General features: G+C 36.2%; 5 protein-coding genes across 5 annotated transcripts; 3 read left to right on the forward strand and 2 right to left on the reverse strand.

Moving 5' to 3' along the window:
- Nucleotides 1-437: 437 nt before the first annotated feature.
- Nucleotides 438-4,140, forward strand: LOC134648175 (uncharacterized). Its single transcript, XM_063502656.1, has 6 exons — nucleotides 438-874; nucleotides 984-1,128; nucleotides 2,235-2,327; nucleotides 2,431-2,500; nucleotides 3,307-3,586; nucleotides 3,985-4,140. The coding sequence occupies exons 1-6, from the start codon at nucleotides 503-505 to the stop codon at nucleotides 4,138-4,140; spliced, it is 1,116 nt and encodes a 371-aa protein (XP_063358726.1). The 5' UTR covers nucleotides 438-502.
- A 13-nt stretch (nucleotides 4,141-4,153) lies between these two features.
- LOC134647852 (proteasome subunit alpha type-7-1) lies at nucleotides 4,154-5,415 on the reverse strand. The gene is made up of 3 exons (XM_063502184.1): nucleotides 5,199-5,415; nucleotides 4,569-5,039; nucleotides 4,154-4,392 (listed from the first exon to the last, which is right to left on the reverse strand). The coding sequence occupies exons 1-3, from the start codon at nucleotides 5,298-5,300 to the stop codon at nucleotides 4,216-4,218; spliced, it is 750 nt and encodes a 249-aa protein (XP_063358254.1). The 5' UTR covers nucleotides 5,301-5,415; the 3' UTR covers nucleotides 4,154-4,215.
- A 296-nt stretch (nucleotides 5,416-5,711) lies between these two features.
- Nucleotides 5,712-6,834, forward strand: LOC134648432 (coiled-coil domain-containing protein 43). Its single transcript, XM_063502951.1, has 4 exons — nucleotides 5,712-5,877; nucleotides 5,966-6,187; nucleotides 6,283-6,428; nucleotides 6,658-6,834. The coding sequence occupies exons 1-4, from the start codon at nucleotides 5,713-5,715 to the stop codon at nucleotides 6,728-6,730; spliced, it is 606 nt and encodes a 201-aa protein (XP_063359021.1). The 5' UTR covers nucleotide 5,712; the 3' UTR covers nucleotides 6,731-6,834.
- Nucleotides 6,835-7,930: 1,096 nt separating this feature from the next.
- LOC134647853 (secretion-regulating guanine nucleotide exchange factor) lies at nucleotides 7,931-9,465 on the reverse strand. The gene is made up of 3 exons (XM_063502185.1): nucleotides 9,381-9,465; nucleotides 8,450-9,305; nucleotides 7,931-8,376 (listed from the first exon to the last, which is right to left on the reverse strand). The coding sequence occupies exons 1-3, from the start codon at nucleotides 9,396-9,398 to the stop codon at nucleotides 8,105-8,107; spliced, it is 1,146 nt and encodes a 381-aa protein (XP_063358255.1). The 5' UTR covers nucleotides 9,399-9,465; the 3' UTR covers nucleotides 7,931-8,104.
- Nucleotides 9,466-9,950: 485 nt separating this feature from the next.
- LOC134648433 (uncharacterized) lies at nucleotides 9,951-12,072 on the forward strand. Its single transcript, XM_063502952.1, has 4 exons — nucleotides 9,951-10,190; nucleotides 10,602-10,752; nucleotides 11,151-11,241; nucleotides 11,969-12,072. Exons 1-4 carry the CDS (start codon nucleotides 9,996-9,998, stop codon nucleotides 12,006-12,008), a joined length of 477 nt encoding a protein of 158 aa, XP_063359022.1. The 5' UTR covers nucleotides 9,951-9,995; the 3' UTR covers nucleotides 12,009-12,072.
- The last annotated feature ends 621 nt before the right edge of the window (nucleotides 12,073-12,693 follow it).

Genomic DNA, 12,693 nt, shown 5'->3' on the forward strand with positions numbered 1-12,693 from the left:
CAATGACAGTACTGACTGACAGCATCAGCAGTGACAGCGAATAAGGTTACAAACAAAAAAAAAATGTATGTCTACATCACTCTAACGCGGCGCGCATTCTAATGCGAAAAAGAGATGAAAGATTCAAATTGTCATTTTAGGCTAGTTACATACATGGTGCTGGTGTATGGAAAGTCAAACTAAAGTGTACAATAAATCATTTATGTACAATACACTCCTAAATATTATGTTATGTTTATATATTCATCACTTCAAAACAAGCAGTATAATTTATATCCGTTAAATTTTATGAAAATTGACACTAAATTTATAATGTACTCGTAACCTAAGGAGTACTGAATGTGAATCAAACCTTTTTTTTTTGTCTTTAATAGACAAGGGGTTAAAAAATCATTTCCAAAATATCTATATGCAATATGGCGGTAAAAATTAAAAATAATTTATAGGATTTAGATTTGGTGCGCGTAGCGTACGCCGTAGACGTAGAGTAGTTAATAGGAAAATGCAAGATGATAAAAGTGCAATTTTTCAAATGCGATTTCCGCAAAAGTTATGGTATTTGCTTAATTTACATACAGATGCAATTCTATGGGGAGGAACAGGACGGACGATTTTATTAAATTATAGAGTTTTGCATAATTATTTACAATGCGACCACTCGGTATTCAAAACCACGAATATTTCAAGTTTTGTCAGGCAGTTAAATTTGTATGGGTTTAGAAAGGTAACTTCTCATCTCCAAGATCCGCTGTGTAACTCAAGTAATCCTTACATGCATGAATATGTACATGATTATTTTCAACTTGGGATGCCTGAGTTATTGAATAAAATAACACGGAAAGCATTGACTATGAAGAAAAGTTTCAAGCCTAAGGTAAATTTCTTTCACCAATAATTCCATCACATTAGTTAAGTAAGAGTCCATTTTCGGAATTACCCGAATGCTCCTTACATGAATTAACAAGAACTGCAAATATTTTCAGAGCCCTAACAGTTATGCAGACCAAACCATACTGACTCCATTACAAAAAGCTCGCCGCGCCTTACGCCTAGCCCTTAAAAAAGCGGCCCAGGACTTGTTCACACAGCATTCTCCAAACTTATGTACATTCCATTTAGGCTCCAGCGGTAAGACTCATTTCAATGTTATCTATGGTCATCGAACTCATCAAACCAGTGCTTACCTCTGCCCCTGCCTCATAGGACTGGCCTTACCTACGTGCATTAAAGATGGTACTAGTTCAACGGTGTCACTCACGAATTCGAGCCAATCGTGTAGTCTAACGCAACTAGTGGCGACCAATCACGCGGCCGCGCGCGCGTGATGCGAACTCATCAACCAATCGCGTTGCAGCGTTTTCACACCGCTGTAGTGGTCCCATTCATGCTCCATTCTTATTGCCCGTAAGGCTAGTCCGGAGATGTATATATGTCAATGCCCTGCCTTGTCTACCTGAGGTAGGCTATGCCTAATAGTTGGCTACCTCTGATATTCAAGAAGGCCAAGAATTGGAATATTAATAATTACACTACTGCACGCTACTTTGCGCTTTGTTTGTACCTATAACTTTGTTATAACGATACAATCAAAATTTAATGTTTAGTACAGTCAGCAGCAGAAGTTGCTAAGCGGGCCAGGTGTTCAAAATGATCTTGACGCGACTTTATTGTTAAGAGAATAAGAGCGTGTCAAAGTAATTTTGAACACCTCGACCGCTTGGCAATTTCTGCTGCTGACTGTACTCATATTAATATTATAGGTAGTACTTACAGTCAGCAACAAAAATGGCTAAGCGGATCAGGTATTCAATACGATATAGGTAAGTGTAAGTAGATAAAGTTTGGTCAGATTATTTTGAATCAGGTACACTCGTCCGCTTAGTTATTCCTATCCTATTATACACACGTCAACACTCAAAATTGCTCAGCGCGCGCTTTATCTTAGGGTGGTACTAGTACTCCACCTGTCCACTTTCTTTGTCCATGATGTGTATTTTTGTCTCACATTTTGCTTAGTGAGAGAGTGAGACGCTATGTATATTAGACAAAGAAATTTGACAAGGTGGAATACCAACTTTACCAGAGCAAAACGGCGGGATAATTAAATTTAGTCACGCACCGCAGTGGGCTTCCAGTCTCCTTCTACTTCTACCCATGACAAGAGCCAAAGACGAGAATCATGATATGTCAGACTAAGGAACATTGTATTTCATTGAACTTAAAACATCTTCCAGATGACGGCGCAGGTTACCTTGAAGGCGAAGAAAACATCGAGTTCGACTGGCTCACCACTGAAAACGCTATGGTTGAAGAACCCTCTACACCAGGTCTCTCCGTCCACTTTTCCTTTGTCATGATTTCCTTTCCATTGTGTTCCTTAATAACCTTTATTTCCTTTTCCGTATCTAATCCATCCTTTTCATAAATTAGCCAATGAAGATCCTGAACCAGAGGATGTGAGAGCAAGTACCATTGAGACGGGAAGTAATGATAATTATGAGTAAGTGCTATTTTTACTCATTCAACTTTTTTTCAGGAAATCTTTATTCTAAACGGTTAAACAAAAAACTAAGAGTAGGGTACCCAGGGCCGAATCTAGGGTAGAGCGAGTGGAGCGGTCGCTCTAGGCAGAGACATTGCTCTAGGCTCCGGATGGCAAGGGGGCGCCAAAATGGCAAATGAAAAAAAAAGTTTTAAAAGACGCGAGTGTGGCGAGGGCAGTGGCGTAGCGTGGGTCTCGGCCGCTCGGGGCGGATGAAAATTTTGCCGCCCCCTAGCTTACGTATTTCAATATAATAAGTGCGACTGAAATAGTTCAAATATTTATACGATATTATTGGTATTTATTCTGAAATTTTGCCGCCCCCTAAAAGTGCCGCTCGGGGCGGGCCCCCCCCCCCCCCCCCGCCCCCACTACGCTACGCTACTGGGCGAGGCGCTTGAAAACTTCAACGAAGGGTGCCAAAACCCGATTTCGCTCTACCCTGATCAAGGGCTCGGGCCGGCACTGAGGGTACCTATAGGTATTATTTCGCGGGTTGTAAAAAAAACAATCGAAGAGCGAAATTATTGCATCGCTGCATACTTACCTAATGCCAAGTCACCGTAGGAGAACCGAGGTGATTGTGGAATGAGCTTGTTGTCAAAGTTTTATCGAGGGAATACAGTATGTAGGCATATGGTTCCTGAAAACAAGTGTATAGGCTAGTAACAGCTTACTAGGCGAGTTGTATGCTTGTTTTTCACCGACGTGGTATTAAAAAAATACTTACTTTCGTACCTAGTCCTTAATTCTTATAATTTCAGAGATATAAGTGAAGAAAGCTTGATAGTGTTTCATGGTAATCATTGTGCACCTTCTCAACGCGACGCTGATAACTTCCCGAACCAATTTTTATCCATGCCAGACCTTGACGATCAAGGACCATGTGAAGACTCTGGTGTGGAGTTGCTTGCAGAATTTAATATTAACAATGACAATGATGAAGGCATAGACACTAAAAAAGGAGTGAGAAACGAGAATGACTTAAACTCCTTAAACTGTGTACTGCCATCTATTGGCAATGACCCAATTGATGATGTGGAGGTAAATTGCTACAGTATTCTTAATTTATTAGCATTTTTTTTCTCCAACTCGAAATTCTTTACAACTCATTTCTGATCATTTAATTTTGCCTGTACCTGTTGTTGATTTTATTCTATGTGATATTCGTCTTAGAACCAAAAATATAGAATAGGAGTACCATAAAACTTCGATGTATGGCTGTCAATATCTATTTGTAATAATAGTTGCTATTTTCCCATTATTAGGTATTGGATGTAGACAAGTGTTTGATAAAGTCCTTTTTTGGTATGGCCATGGTAGGCAATGTTGAGCAGGTTTATGGTACAGAAAATACAGAAATGAACAAAAAGCCAATGGAACAACCAAATGCAAGATGTGGTGGTCCAAATAATTAAGTAATTGTGGTTTTTCAATTTCAGAAAGATAGTGATAACCCAAACCACCATTACCATGGAGAGTGGGATCAAATGTTTAATGACATAATAAGCAACAAGAGCTCTGGTCCTGAATGCGGATCTGATATGAAGGAATTCTACTCCCAGATCTCAAGAACTATAGATTTACTTAACTGTTAATTGAGACAATTCATTATTTTCAAATATATTTACTTAGAAACCAATAATATATAGTAAGAAAAAATGCTTTTTCTATTACTTCTTCTGCTTCTTCTTTTCAGCTTCCTCCTCCTTTTCTTTTTCAATGACTGATACATAAGAGTTGATTGTATCTGCGTCCAGCATCTGAATAGGTTTTCCACGTCTCATTACAGCAATCTCTAGGTTCTTCTGGCCAGACTGGACAACTTCCAAAAGAGCCCGGATAGCAAGCTGAAAGAGTACAATACAATATGAGTATGTTACTTAGCACCTTAATATCAGAACCAAGTTTTAAATAACATGTAACTTTATAAGCAGTGTCAATGTCAAGTGGATTTTTAGATGATAATATCATATCATATCAGATTAAATTTAGAACTATAACATAAGTAAAAGAAGATAATTACCTTTACTGCACCTTTCTCATTGGCAACCTCATCCGTGTTGTAGTTCTTCTCTAAGAACTCCCGTACAGTCTTTGCAGATCGTCCTGTTGCATTCGCCTTCCACTCATAGAAAATACCAGATGGTTCTGTTTGGAATAAGTGCGGTTTTCCATCATAGTCAAAGCCACCAATCAGACAAGAAATTCCAAAAGGTCTACGACCATTACTCTGAGTGTACTTTTGTTTAAGGCCAGCAATGTATCTTGTGATGTACTCTAATGTCACAGGATCTTCAACAGTCAGTTTATGAGACTGGCATTCTATTTGAGCCCGGTTGATCAGGATGCGAGCATCAGCAGTCAATCCAGCAAAAGCCATGACAACATGATCATCAAGTAGACATATTTTTCTTACAGTCCTTTCTTCTTGCAGTTTCGCAACAGATTTCTTTTCAACACCCAGGACTACTACATCGGTACCTCTAACACCAACCTAAAAGTTATGGACACAAAAAGATAATTATACAAATTTAAGTCACTCTAAGTTGGTAACGATTACGAAATAAAAGACTACTGTAATATTATTCATAGAACAATGAGATTATAAGAATATTAAGAGGCATCAGGCAACCAATATACAGGCTATACGTACTGCAGTAGATCCCTTGCGTACAGCTTCCTGCGCATATTCTACTTGTAATAGATGGCCGTCCGGCGAAAATACAGTAATAGCCCGGTCGTATCTAGCCGACATTTTAAGTAATAACAAAAATAATAGTGATTTAATGACAAAACCTTCAACACCGTAATGCGATTGCGAACGAAACGAAGATGACAACGAGAAATTCGAAGCAAGCTTTTTTGACAAGTAATGATAGGCGTTCAGAATTAATAAAAGGTGTTATTTTTTTCCGTTACAAATTAATACACTAATTATTAATTAAAGTCATTTTAAGACACAATTAAACAATTTTAAGAATTAAATTAAGTTTGTAGTGAAAAACCTGCATTATAATATATTTCAAATGGTTTTTGATCTGTACATACCTTCTATGGAATCTGTAGCTGTTCAAGACATTGTTAAGTACGTTGAAATAAATTGTGATGTCCAGTTTTTTTATATCGAAAATTGACAACATTGATGATTGACATTTAGTCAAGTCAATATGGCGGCAGCGGTTACCGACTTTGAGCCGTGGTTAAATGATAAATTAAAATCATTAAAAACCGATGAAGGTGTATTTGGATCTTATATATCAGGAATTTTAGAAGGCGAAGATACCATTGATGAAAAAAGAGATGCTTTAGAGGGTCTTCTGTCTGAAATTGTGGTAAGTCGTGGACTTTCAACTTCGTGCGGGTTATTTCAGCTATTTTAATGAAATAATTGTCTCAATTATATTCTGATGTAATCTACAGGAGCATGATATATCAATCCATGTCACTGAAATATTAGAAAAATGGGAATCAAGTCGCCCTTTGGAAGAAGCTCCCAAACAGGCGACAGATGTAGACATTCAGTTAACAAAGATGTTGGAATCTCAGTCCCTCGCCACTACCACGCGACGAGAATACACAGATGAAGAGAAAAAGATCCGGGAAGCCATATTGTCGCAGTATAGCCAGCTATCAGATACTGAGGTAGGTGGCAATGCATATCATAAATCATTATTATGTAAAAATGCACTTATAAATACTTAAATGATAAACGTTATTAATTTGCATTTATCTTTCAGGCTGATGCAGAAAATGTGGAGGAAACTGAGAGTCCTGACCTAGTCAAGAACACCAATGCTTTGGATGTAGCAGCTGCTGCCAGGGAGCGCCGGGAACAAGCACGGCTTGATGCACAGCGTAAAAAAGAAAAGGATAAAGAGGATAGGTGGGTTTTATAGTTTTCGGAATTCTTGTGAGAAGCCACTTAACATTCACCACCATAGTTTGTGTACTCGTACATTAACCATACTTAGTATCAGGTGTTTCAACGAAATTAAAGTTGCTGTTTAGCATGTGACAACTTTAGTAAATAATTTTAGTAACTTTCTCCCAAGAACTTGTAGTCCAGGGTGGACTTAAGAACTAATATTGAATTTATCACATATTGTTTTCAGAGAAAAGCAAAAACAACTAAAGGAAGACAAGAAGGAAAAGCGCAAAACACAAAAGGGAGAGAGGAAGAGGTAGCAACTTCTTAGTTTACAGAGTGTTTGTTGTTAGGGTGCTCCAAATTACATAGTAATAGATAAAGCTACTACATATTGAAATGTATTGGAATTATCTTTTAGCTGCCTTCATGAGTTTGTCAGAGTATTTGTAAGTAAGCAAACAAATAGTGTTATGCTTGGAGGATACAACTAAACGGAGTAGCCATTAACAGGCTTTCCCCTCTGTCGAAAATAGGCGGCCAACGGTCATACACAATGTATGGACTGACGTTTATCTGACATGGCTATTTTTACGTTACGCATACATTTGACGCAAAAATCGGCAGACTGTTTTGTACAGAAAATTACAGACATGGCGTCTCCGTTTGATTATATCCTCCAAGGTGTTATGCATTGACAGAAGTATCTTCTACATGTTCACTGTATTTTACTACTATATAATTCCAAGACATATTACTTTTGTAAAAAGTATGATTTGTATAGGGTATTTGACTACTAGTCAAATCAGTTTCTTTTTCGAACTGTCAAAACGATTTTGCTACTATGGAATTTAATATGAAACACTGGCATGTGACGTCAAAATCAAATTATCTACTCTTTATAGTTTTATATGGGTTTTAAAACGGAAATTGTGTTTAAAAATAAGGACTCTATGTTTCTCTATTAGTTTTTTAGTGCTTTATTTCATGCTTGGTGTTAAATAATTGATTTTAAATACTGTCAAATACCCTATTGCAGTCTTACCAAATTGCATTTATGAAAACTCTGAGAATGTCTGTATAAAGTTGATTATGATTAGATTAGCATCTACTGACATTGAAAAATGCTTAGATTAGCATCTACTGACATTGAAAAATGCTTCAACTTACATATGCAAAGATAATCATTTCAGTAAATGATATTTATTTCCTGTCAAGAGTTTGTATTAAGCCATTAATTTTATATTATTTGTATGATTAACCAGTTCTTCTGTAACTTACAGTATTTTGCCTTTGTATTTAATAGTGAAAAATAATAAAATAATTGGATTGTAGTGCTTTCATTATTCTTAATAGTTGTTATTTATTATATATTATATACAATAATGAAACATGTGTAATATTTTGTAATAAAAATTGCATTTTGTAAACAATGTTTTATTTATTGTCATATAGTAAAAATAATTTACATTTTTATTTCAAGGCAAAAAGGGCCTTTCGATAACTATCATTTTAATTTTCATCTTAATCATTATGCTATTTATTTATGATAATTTGATGTGTATGTGGTTTTACACAAGTGACAATTATTATAACACTTATATTCAATTAAAACTGGTTTAGCACCATAAAAATGAAAATAAGTAATACTTGTAAAGTATGACTAGACAGTTGGTGTATGTTCTTATAGAACTTTAATCACAATCTAATGATTTTTCAGTAACTTGTTCCCCTTGCTTAGTATTTTCAATATATATGAAATTGTGAGCTCCGCCAGCATAAATCTGTGTGATTTTTTCACTAGGTTCCATGTTTAAAAGCACTTGAGTTGGCTGTAACACATGTTCTCCTGAGTCAGTGCCTGTGTTGGCATGTTCATTCCAACCCCAGGCCCACAGGGTGTTGTCAGTAGCCAAACAGATTGTATGTTCTGATCCTAGTGCTATATCTCCAACCACTCTGTTATCTGAAACAAGAAGTAAACAATGAAAATCTTAGGTATGCTTTAGGATAGTAGGCAATGTTTTCTGAAAACTGACCTGGTAAGTTGACCTTCATGATTTTCCCCACAAAAGGCTGCTCAGTCCCTAGTTGTCCATAACTGTTCCGTCCCCAGCAAAGTAAAGTTCCATTGTCAAGCCACAGTAACATGTTAGTCCAGCCACTTAGAAGCTTCCTAATTCCTTGTTTCACATCAATATCAATTTTTTGTGGAGTGTATATTTTTTTATACTTCTCAGGGCTGAGTAGCAGTTGCCCATGCTTATTGTCACCCCAAACATATAAAGCGTTTTCTTCTGTACACCATGCAGCTGTATGGTTTTGCCCACATGCAATGTGAGTAATCTTTCCAACTTTTTGAACATTTTGAAATCTATCAGATTGCAACGTTTCTTCACCTAAGCCAAGTTGTCCATGTTTTCCACATCCTGTGATCCACACTTCACCTTTGGAGTTGACAATAGCTGTGTGCCTCAATCCCATGGACACGGAACATGCATTAACTTGTAACCTAATCGGCTTCACTACATCTGTAAAGTGTTCTTTTGGTAACCCAAGTTGCCCATTACTGTTTGAGCCCCATACAAACAGGAAATTGTCATCAGTTACAGCACAACTGAAGTCCCAACCGCATACAATGTTAGTGAATTTAATGCCACTCAATTTCCATACCCTCTCAAACATTTCAGTTTCATTTTCCTTCCCAAGTTGCAGTTTTATATTCCAGCCACAAGAAAACAGTTTACCGTCTTTGTCTAGCAAAAGACTATGACCACCTCCACACGCAACTTGGTGCACTCCATGACTGTTACAACATTCATATACTACTTTGGTAGCAGTTTTAACTTGTTCATTAGTCTCTCCGATGCTTAATTGACCGTGGGAGTTGGCACCCTTTAAAATAAAGTAAATTATTAGAACCTGATAAAAATATAATCGCACTTAATAAAAAAAAAGGTTTCTTCTTACCCATGACCAAAGTGACATGTTCAATGACTGAGAACTGAAAGACAAATAGATAAATAATGGATTTAGTCACCAATTGCACTTCTCATTTTATTTAGTAAAGACAGTAAACTCAGTAAAGTTATTTTACAATTTGATAACTTGAATAAATATCATATGAATGATTTGACATTGACAAAAGGCAGATGTATTTTTCTCATATTTTATTGACTGTCAATTTGCTGTTGATTAATAGTTGTAATGTTGGCTAACATGATTTTGTATGATTATCCATCACTTTCATATGCCTTCATAGTATCTCGTGGTTACCATAAAATTTACATGTCTGTGGACGTTAAAAAAAAACAAATTTTTGTTTGATTGATAAGGAAACCAGTGTGTTTTGCAGTATTTTTTACAAATATTAGATAATAAGTACACTAACACATCATGTAGACACTAAACGATGTACGGGACGTAAATACAGTGCACGACGACATAATAATCTGGTAAATACAGTGCAGGGTCTACTAAAACCAGACTACTATTTTGAACCATATCAACAATCAGCACCGACCTTCAATCCGGCTTGTAGATGATTTAGATATTTATTTACATGATAAGCCGTTATTAAGAGAAATGGATACTACAAAGAGGCATGCCACCGCTGCCCAAGTGACAGCACTGATGGACTACATGCAAGAACATTCAGAAGTGGCCAAGGGCATGAGTTCAGGGCTTGAGCGAGAAGACATAGAGGCTCAGTGGCGAGACCTCACTTCGATGCTGAACTCTATGGGCGGCGCTGTTAAATCTACGGAAAAATGGAAACAGGTAAAACGGATATAGTTAATTATTTTAGGAATGCAACAAGTAAACTGGTTATTTGCAGGTTTACTGGTAATTCCTATTCAATTTTTTTCTACTACCAGACATATTGGTTTTATAGTTATTTTGTTAACATTTTCGTACTTACATGTATTGTACATGTATAAAAACACGAAATTATTTGACACAAAAAAAGGTACAAGTCTAATAAGAAAATTGAACCATGTTTTCTCCTTGTTTAATTTTAAACCAGCAGTGTTTATTATATTATCTGAGCTAAACATGTCTCACAGTCCTGTATATTGGCTTATTCTGTAATTTTTTGTTTAATTTCTTGGTGTATTGGTCAACCTATACATTACTGCTAAACATACTTGTGAACCTCTCTTGCCTGTCTCAGAGCCTTAACATTTTCAGACCTGGAGAGACCTGAAATCAAACACAAAGAAGCGGGCCCTGAAGCAGCAGCATTCTTTGTGTGATACTAGTGTAGGACCTAGTTCAGATAACTTACATGCTGATGGTCAGAACAGTGATGGTGATTACATGCCTCCGAAGAAAAGATTTGGTAATTGTTCTCGCTTTTTAAATAATTTTTACATGCCTAATATGGGAAACAAAATACATATTATTACACAAAATTTGGATTTTAGTAAAATTAATTTGTCATTATCAAGGCAAAATATTATGTACAGAAGTGATAATCAAAGTACATATTATGAAAACTAATACTGAACCCCTTGTATGCCTTTGTCAAAAATTTTCTACTGAATTAATAAAATTGTGAATTACAGTCCAAATTGTGTGGTACGGATATGGGACAAGGCATACAAAAAATTAACAGAAAACTGAATCTAAAATATAATATATGTATTTCTGTACCATAGTGAGGAGGTTGCTTTTGCTGACATTAAAAATATACTATGTTGTTATAAAAAAATGTAATTGTTAAAACCCTGTTTTCAGCTTCATTTGATGAAGAAATTCTGAGGATAGAAAGAGATAAGTTGGAAGTGGAAAGGGAATATAAAGTCCAGAAGATAGAAGTCCTTTCAAGGTGAGATATGTATTTTTTTAACTTGTTAAATTAGGACTTAAATCCATATACTTTTCACTATGGTCTCCTGACTGAACTATAATGACTTCATTACGAAACACTTTAGTAATCTAATGAATTTGACCAATCGCGGCTCGTCATAATCAAGAGGGCAAAACCTCGCACCTTACTAAGGCCACTCAGCAAGCTTCGTGGCCCAAACATGGCACTCGACTGAAAAGCTTGACCCATTGTTTAAAATACTAGTTTTATTGATTGGTAGAAAGCTAACTAAACTCATTATGTATTGGTGAGACCGTGGTTCTTAACCTTTTGAACGCCACAGACGGCAATTGACGTCAACGCAAAATCGTGACAACAACGACAAAAACGGCATTTGCCGTCGATCGTTTTTTGATGAAAATCTACTGAAAAACCCCACTTTTAGGTTGGCATTATTTATTCACAAAACTAAATTTTACCCCCGTGGCGTCAGTGGCACGGCAAATGGATGCGCCGTTTGGCGTTCAAAAGGTTAATAATATATAAAATTAAGTAACTACATGAAAAAATGAAGAACTTGATATTTGATGGGTTAATTACACTATTAAAACAGCACATGATTTATTGTGACTTTCGTATTTTATGTTTTTATGTATGGGTATCATTGCCTGAAATAAAAGATTTGATTGATTGATTGATTGATTATTGACAATGACAACTAATTGTATAAATTATTTGCTTTCAGGATAGCCAGTGCGTTAGAAGAATTAGCCAGAAAGAAATGAGTCCAACCAGCTGCAGCATGATTTGGAAAATGTTAGTATTGTAACACACAATATTAGTTGTGAATTAGGTCTACGATTTTAATGTGTTGAGAAAAAATGGACTTGCATAAATATTCTTGTAAAAAGACTAGTAAGATAAATGTTATATTCAGTCAGGCTAATAGCTAAGATAAATTGAAGTAACACAGTTCATGTATTGATATGGTTTGATCAGAAAAGCAAATAATGTGGAATTTTTTCCATACTTTTTTTTATTGTGAGTGTCTAAGTTGTTGTGGTTGACTATGGTGTGGTGTGGTTGTAAGTTTGTCAGTGTAAATTATTTTTTGTTATATATTGAGTATACTCAATAAGTACATTTTAAATACCTAAACTTGACTTTGTATTAAACTAACCTACATCATACTGGAAAACTTCTTCATTCTGACTGACCTAGTAGATTATAGGTAGGTAGGTACGTAGATACTAGCTGTCGTGGAATAGGGTATAATAGCTGGAATCACCCGCTCACACGTCACTAGAACACGATAAGAGTGTATCTGTGTCTAACTTGAAAGACGCGTCTCGGTCGCCGATGATCGCCGATTAAAAATAGAGCATGGATCGCCGACGGTCGCTCGTCTGTAAGAGCCCTAAGCCATAGGCAAGGCCCATGTTGTTCCAACACTCAAATTCAAGTTGCTAG

This window comes from Cydia amplana, chromosome 5 (genome assembly GCF_948474715.1).
Source record: "Cydia amplana chromosome 5, ilCydAmpl1.1, whole genome shotgun sequence".
Classification (NCBI taxonomy): domain Eukaryota; kingdom Metazoa; phylum Arthropoda; class Insecta; order Lepidoptera; family Tortricidae; genus Cydia; species Cydia amplana.

Excerpts from the sequence above, each read along its gene's own strand:
- LOC134648175 (XM_063502656.1), top strand. The coding sequence starts at position 503 with ATGCAAGATGATAAAAGTGCAATTTTTCAAATGCGATTTCCGCAAAAG. Across the intron at positions 1,129-2,234 it reads ATTCCATTTAGGCTCCAGCG|ATGACGGCGCAGGTTACCTT; the intron begins GTAAGACTCATT and ends AACATCTTCCAG. Across the intron at positions 3,587-3,984 it reads ACCCAATTGATGATGTGGAG|AAAGATAGTGATAACCCAAA; the intron begins GTAAATTGCTAC and ends TTTCAATTTCAG.
- LOC134647853 (XM_063502185.1), bottom strand. Across the intron at positions 8,377-8,449 it reads CATGAAGGTCAACTTACCAG|ATAACAGAGTGGTTGGAGAT; the intron begins GTCAGTTTTCAG and ends TTCTTGTTTCAG.
- LOC134648432 (XM_063502951.1), top strand. The coding sequence starts at position 5,713 with ATGGCGGCAGCGGTTACCGACTTTGAGCCGTGGTTAAATGATAAATTA. Across the intron at positions 6,188-6,282 it reads GCCAGCTATCAGATACTGAG|GCTGATGCAGAAAATGTGGA; the intron begins GTAGGTGGCAAT and ends TTTATCTTTCAG. Across the intron at positions 6,429-6,657 it reads GAAAAGGATAAAGAGGATAG|AGAAAAGCAAAAACAACTAA; the intron begins GTGGGTTTTATA and ends TATTGTTTTCAG.
- LOC134648433 (XM_063502952.1), top strand. The coding sequence starts at position 9,996 with ATGGATACTACAAAGAGGCATGCCACCGCTGCCCAAGTGACAGCACTG. Across the intron at positions 10,191-10,601 it reads CTACGGAAAAATGGAAACAG|ACCTGGAGAGACCTGAAATC; the intron begins GTAAAACGGATA and ends TAACATTTTCAG. Across the intron at positions 10,753-11,150 it reads GCCTCCGAAGAAAAGATTTG|CTTCATTTGATGAAGAAATT; the intron begins GTAATTGTTCTC and ends CCCTGTTTTCAG.
- LOC134647852 (XM_063502184.1), bottom strand. The coding sequence starts at position 5,300 with ATGTCGGCTAGATACGACCGGGCTATTACTGTATTTTCGCCGGACGGC. Across the intron at positions 5,040-5,198 it reads TACGCAAGGGATCTACTGCA|GTTGGTGTTAGAGGTACCGA; the intron begins GTACGTATAGCC and ends CATAACTTTTAG. Across the intron at positions 4,393-4,568 it reads ATGAGAAAGGTGCAGTAAAG|CTTGCTATCCGGGCTCTTTT; the intron begins GTAATTATCTTC and ends GTACTCTTTCAG.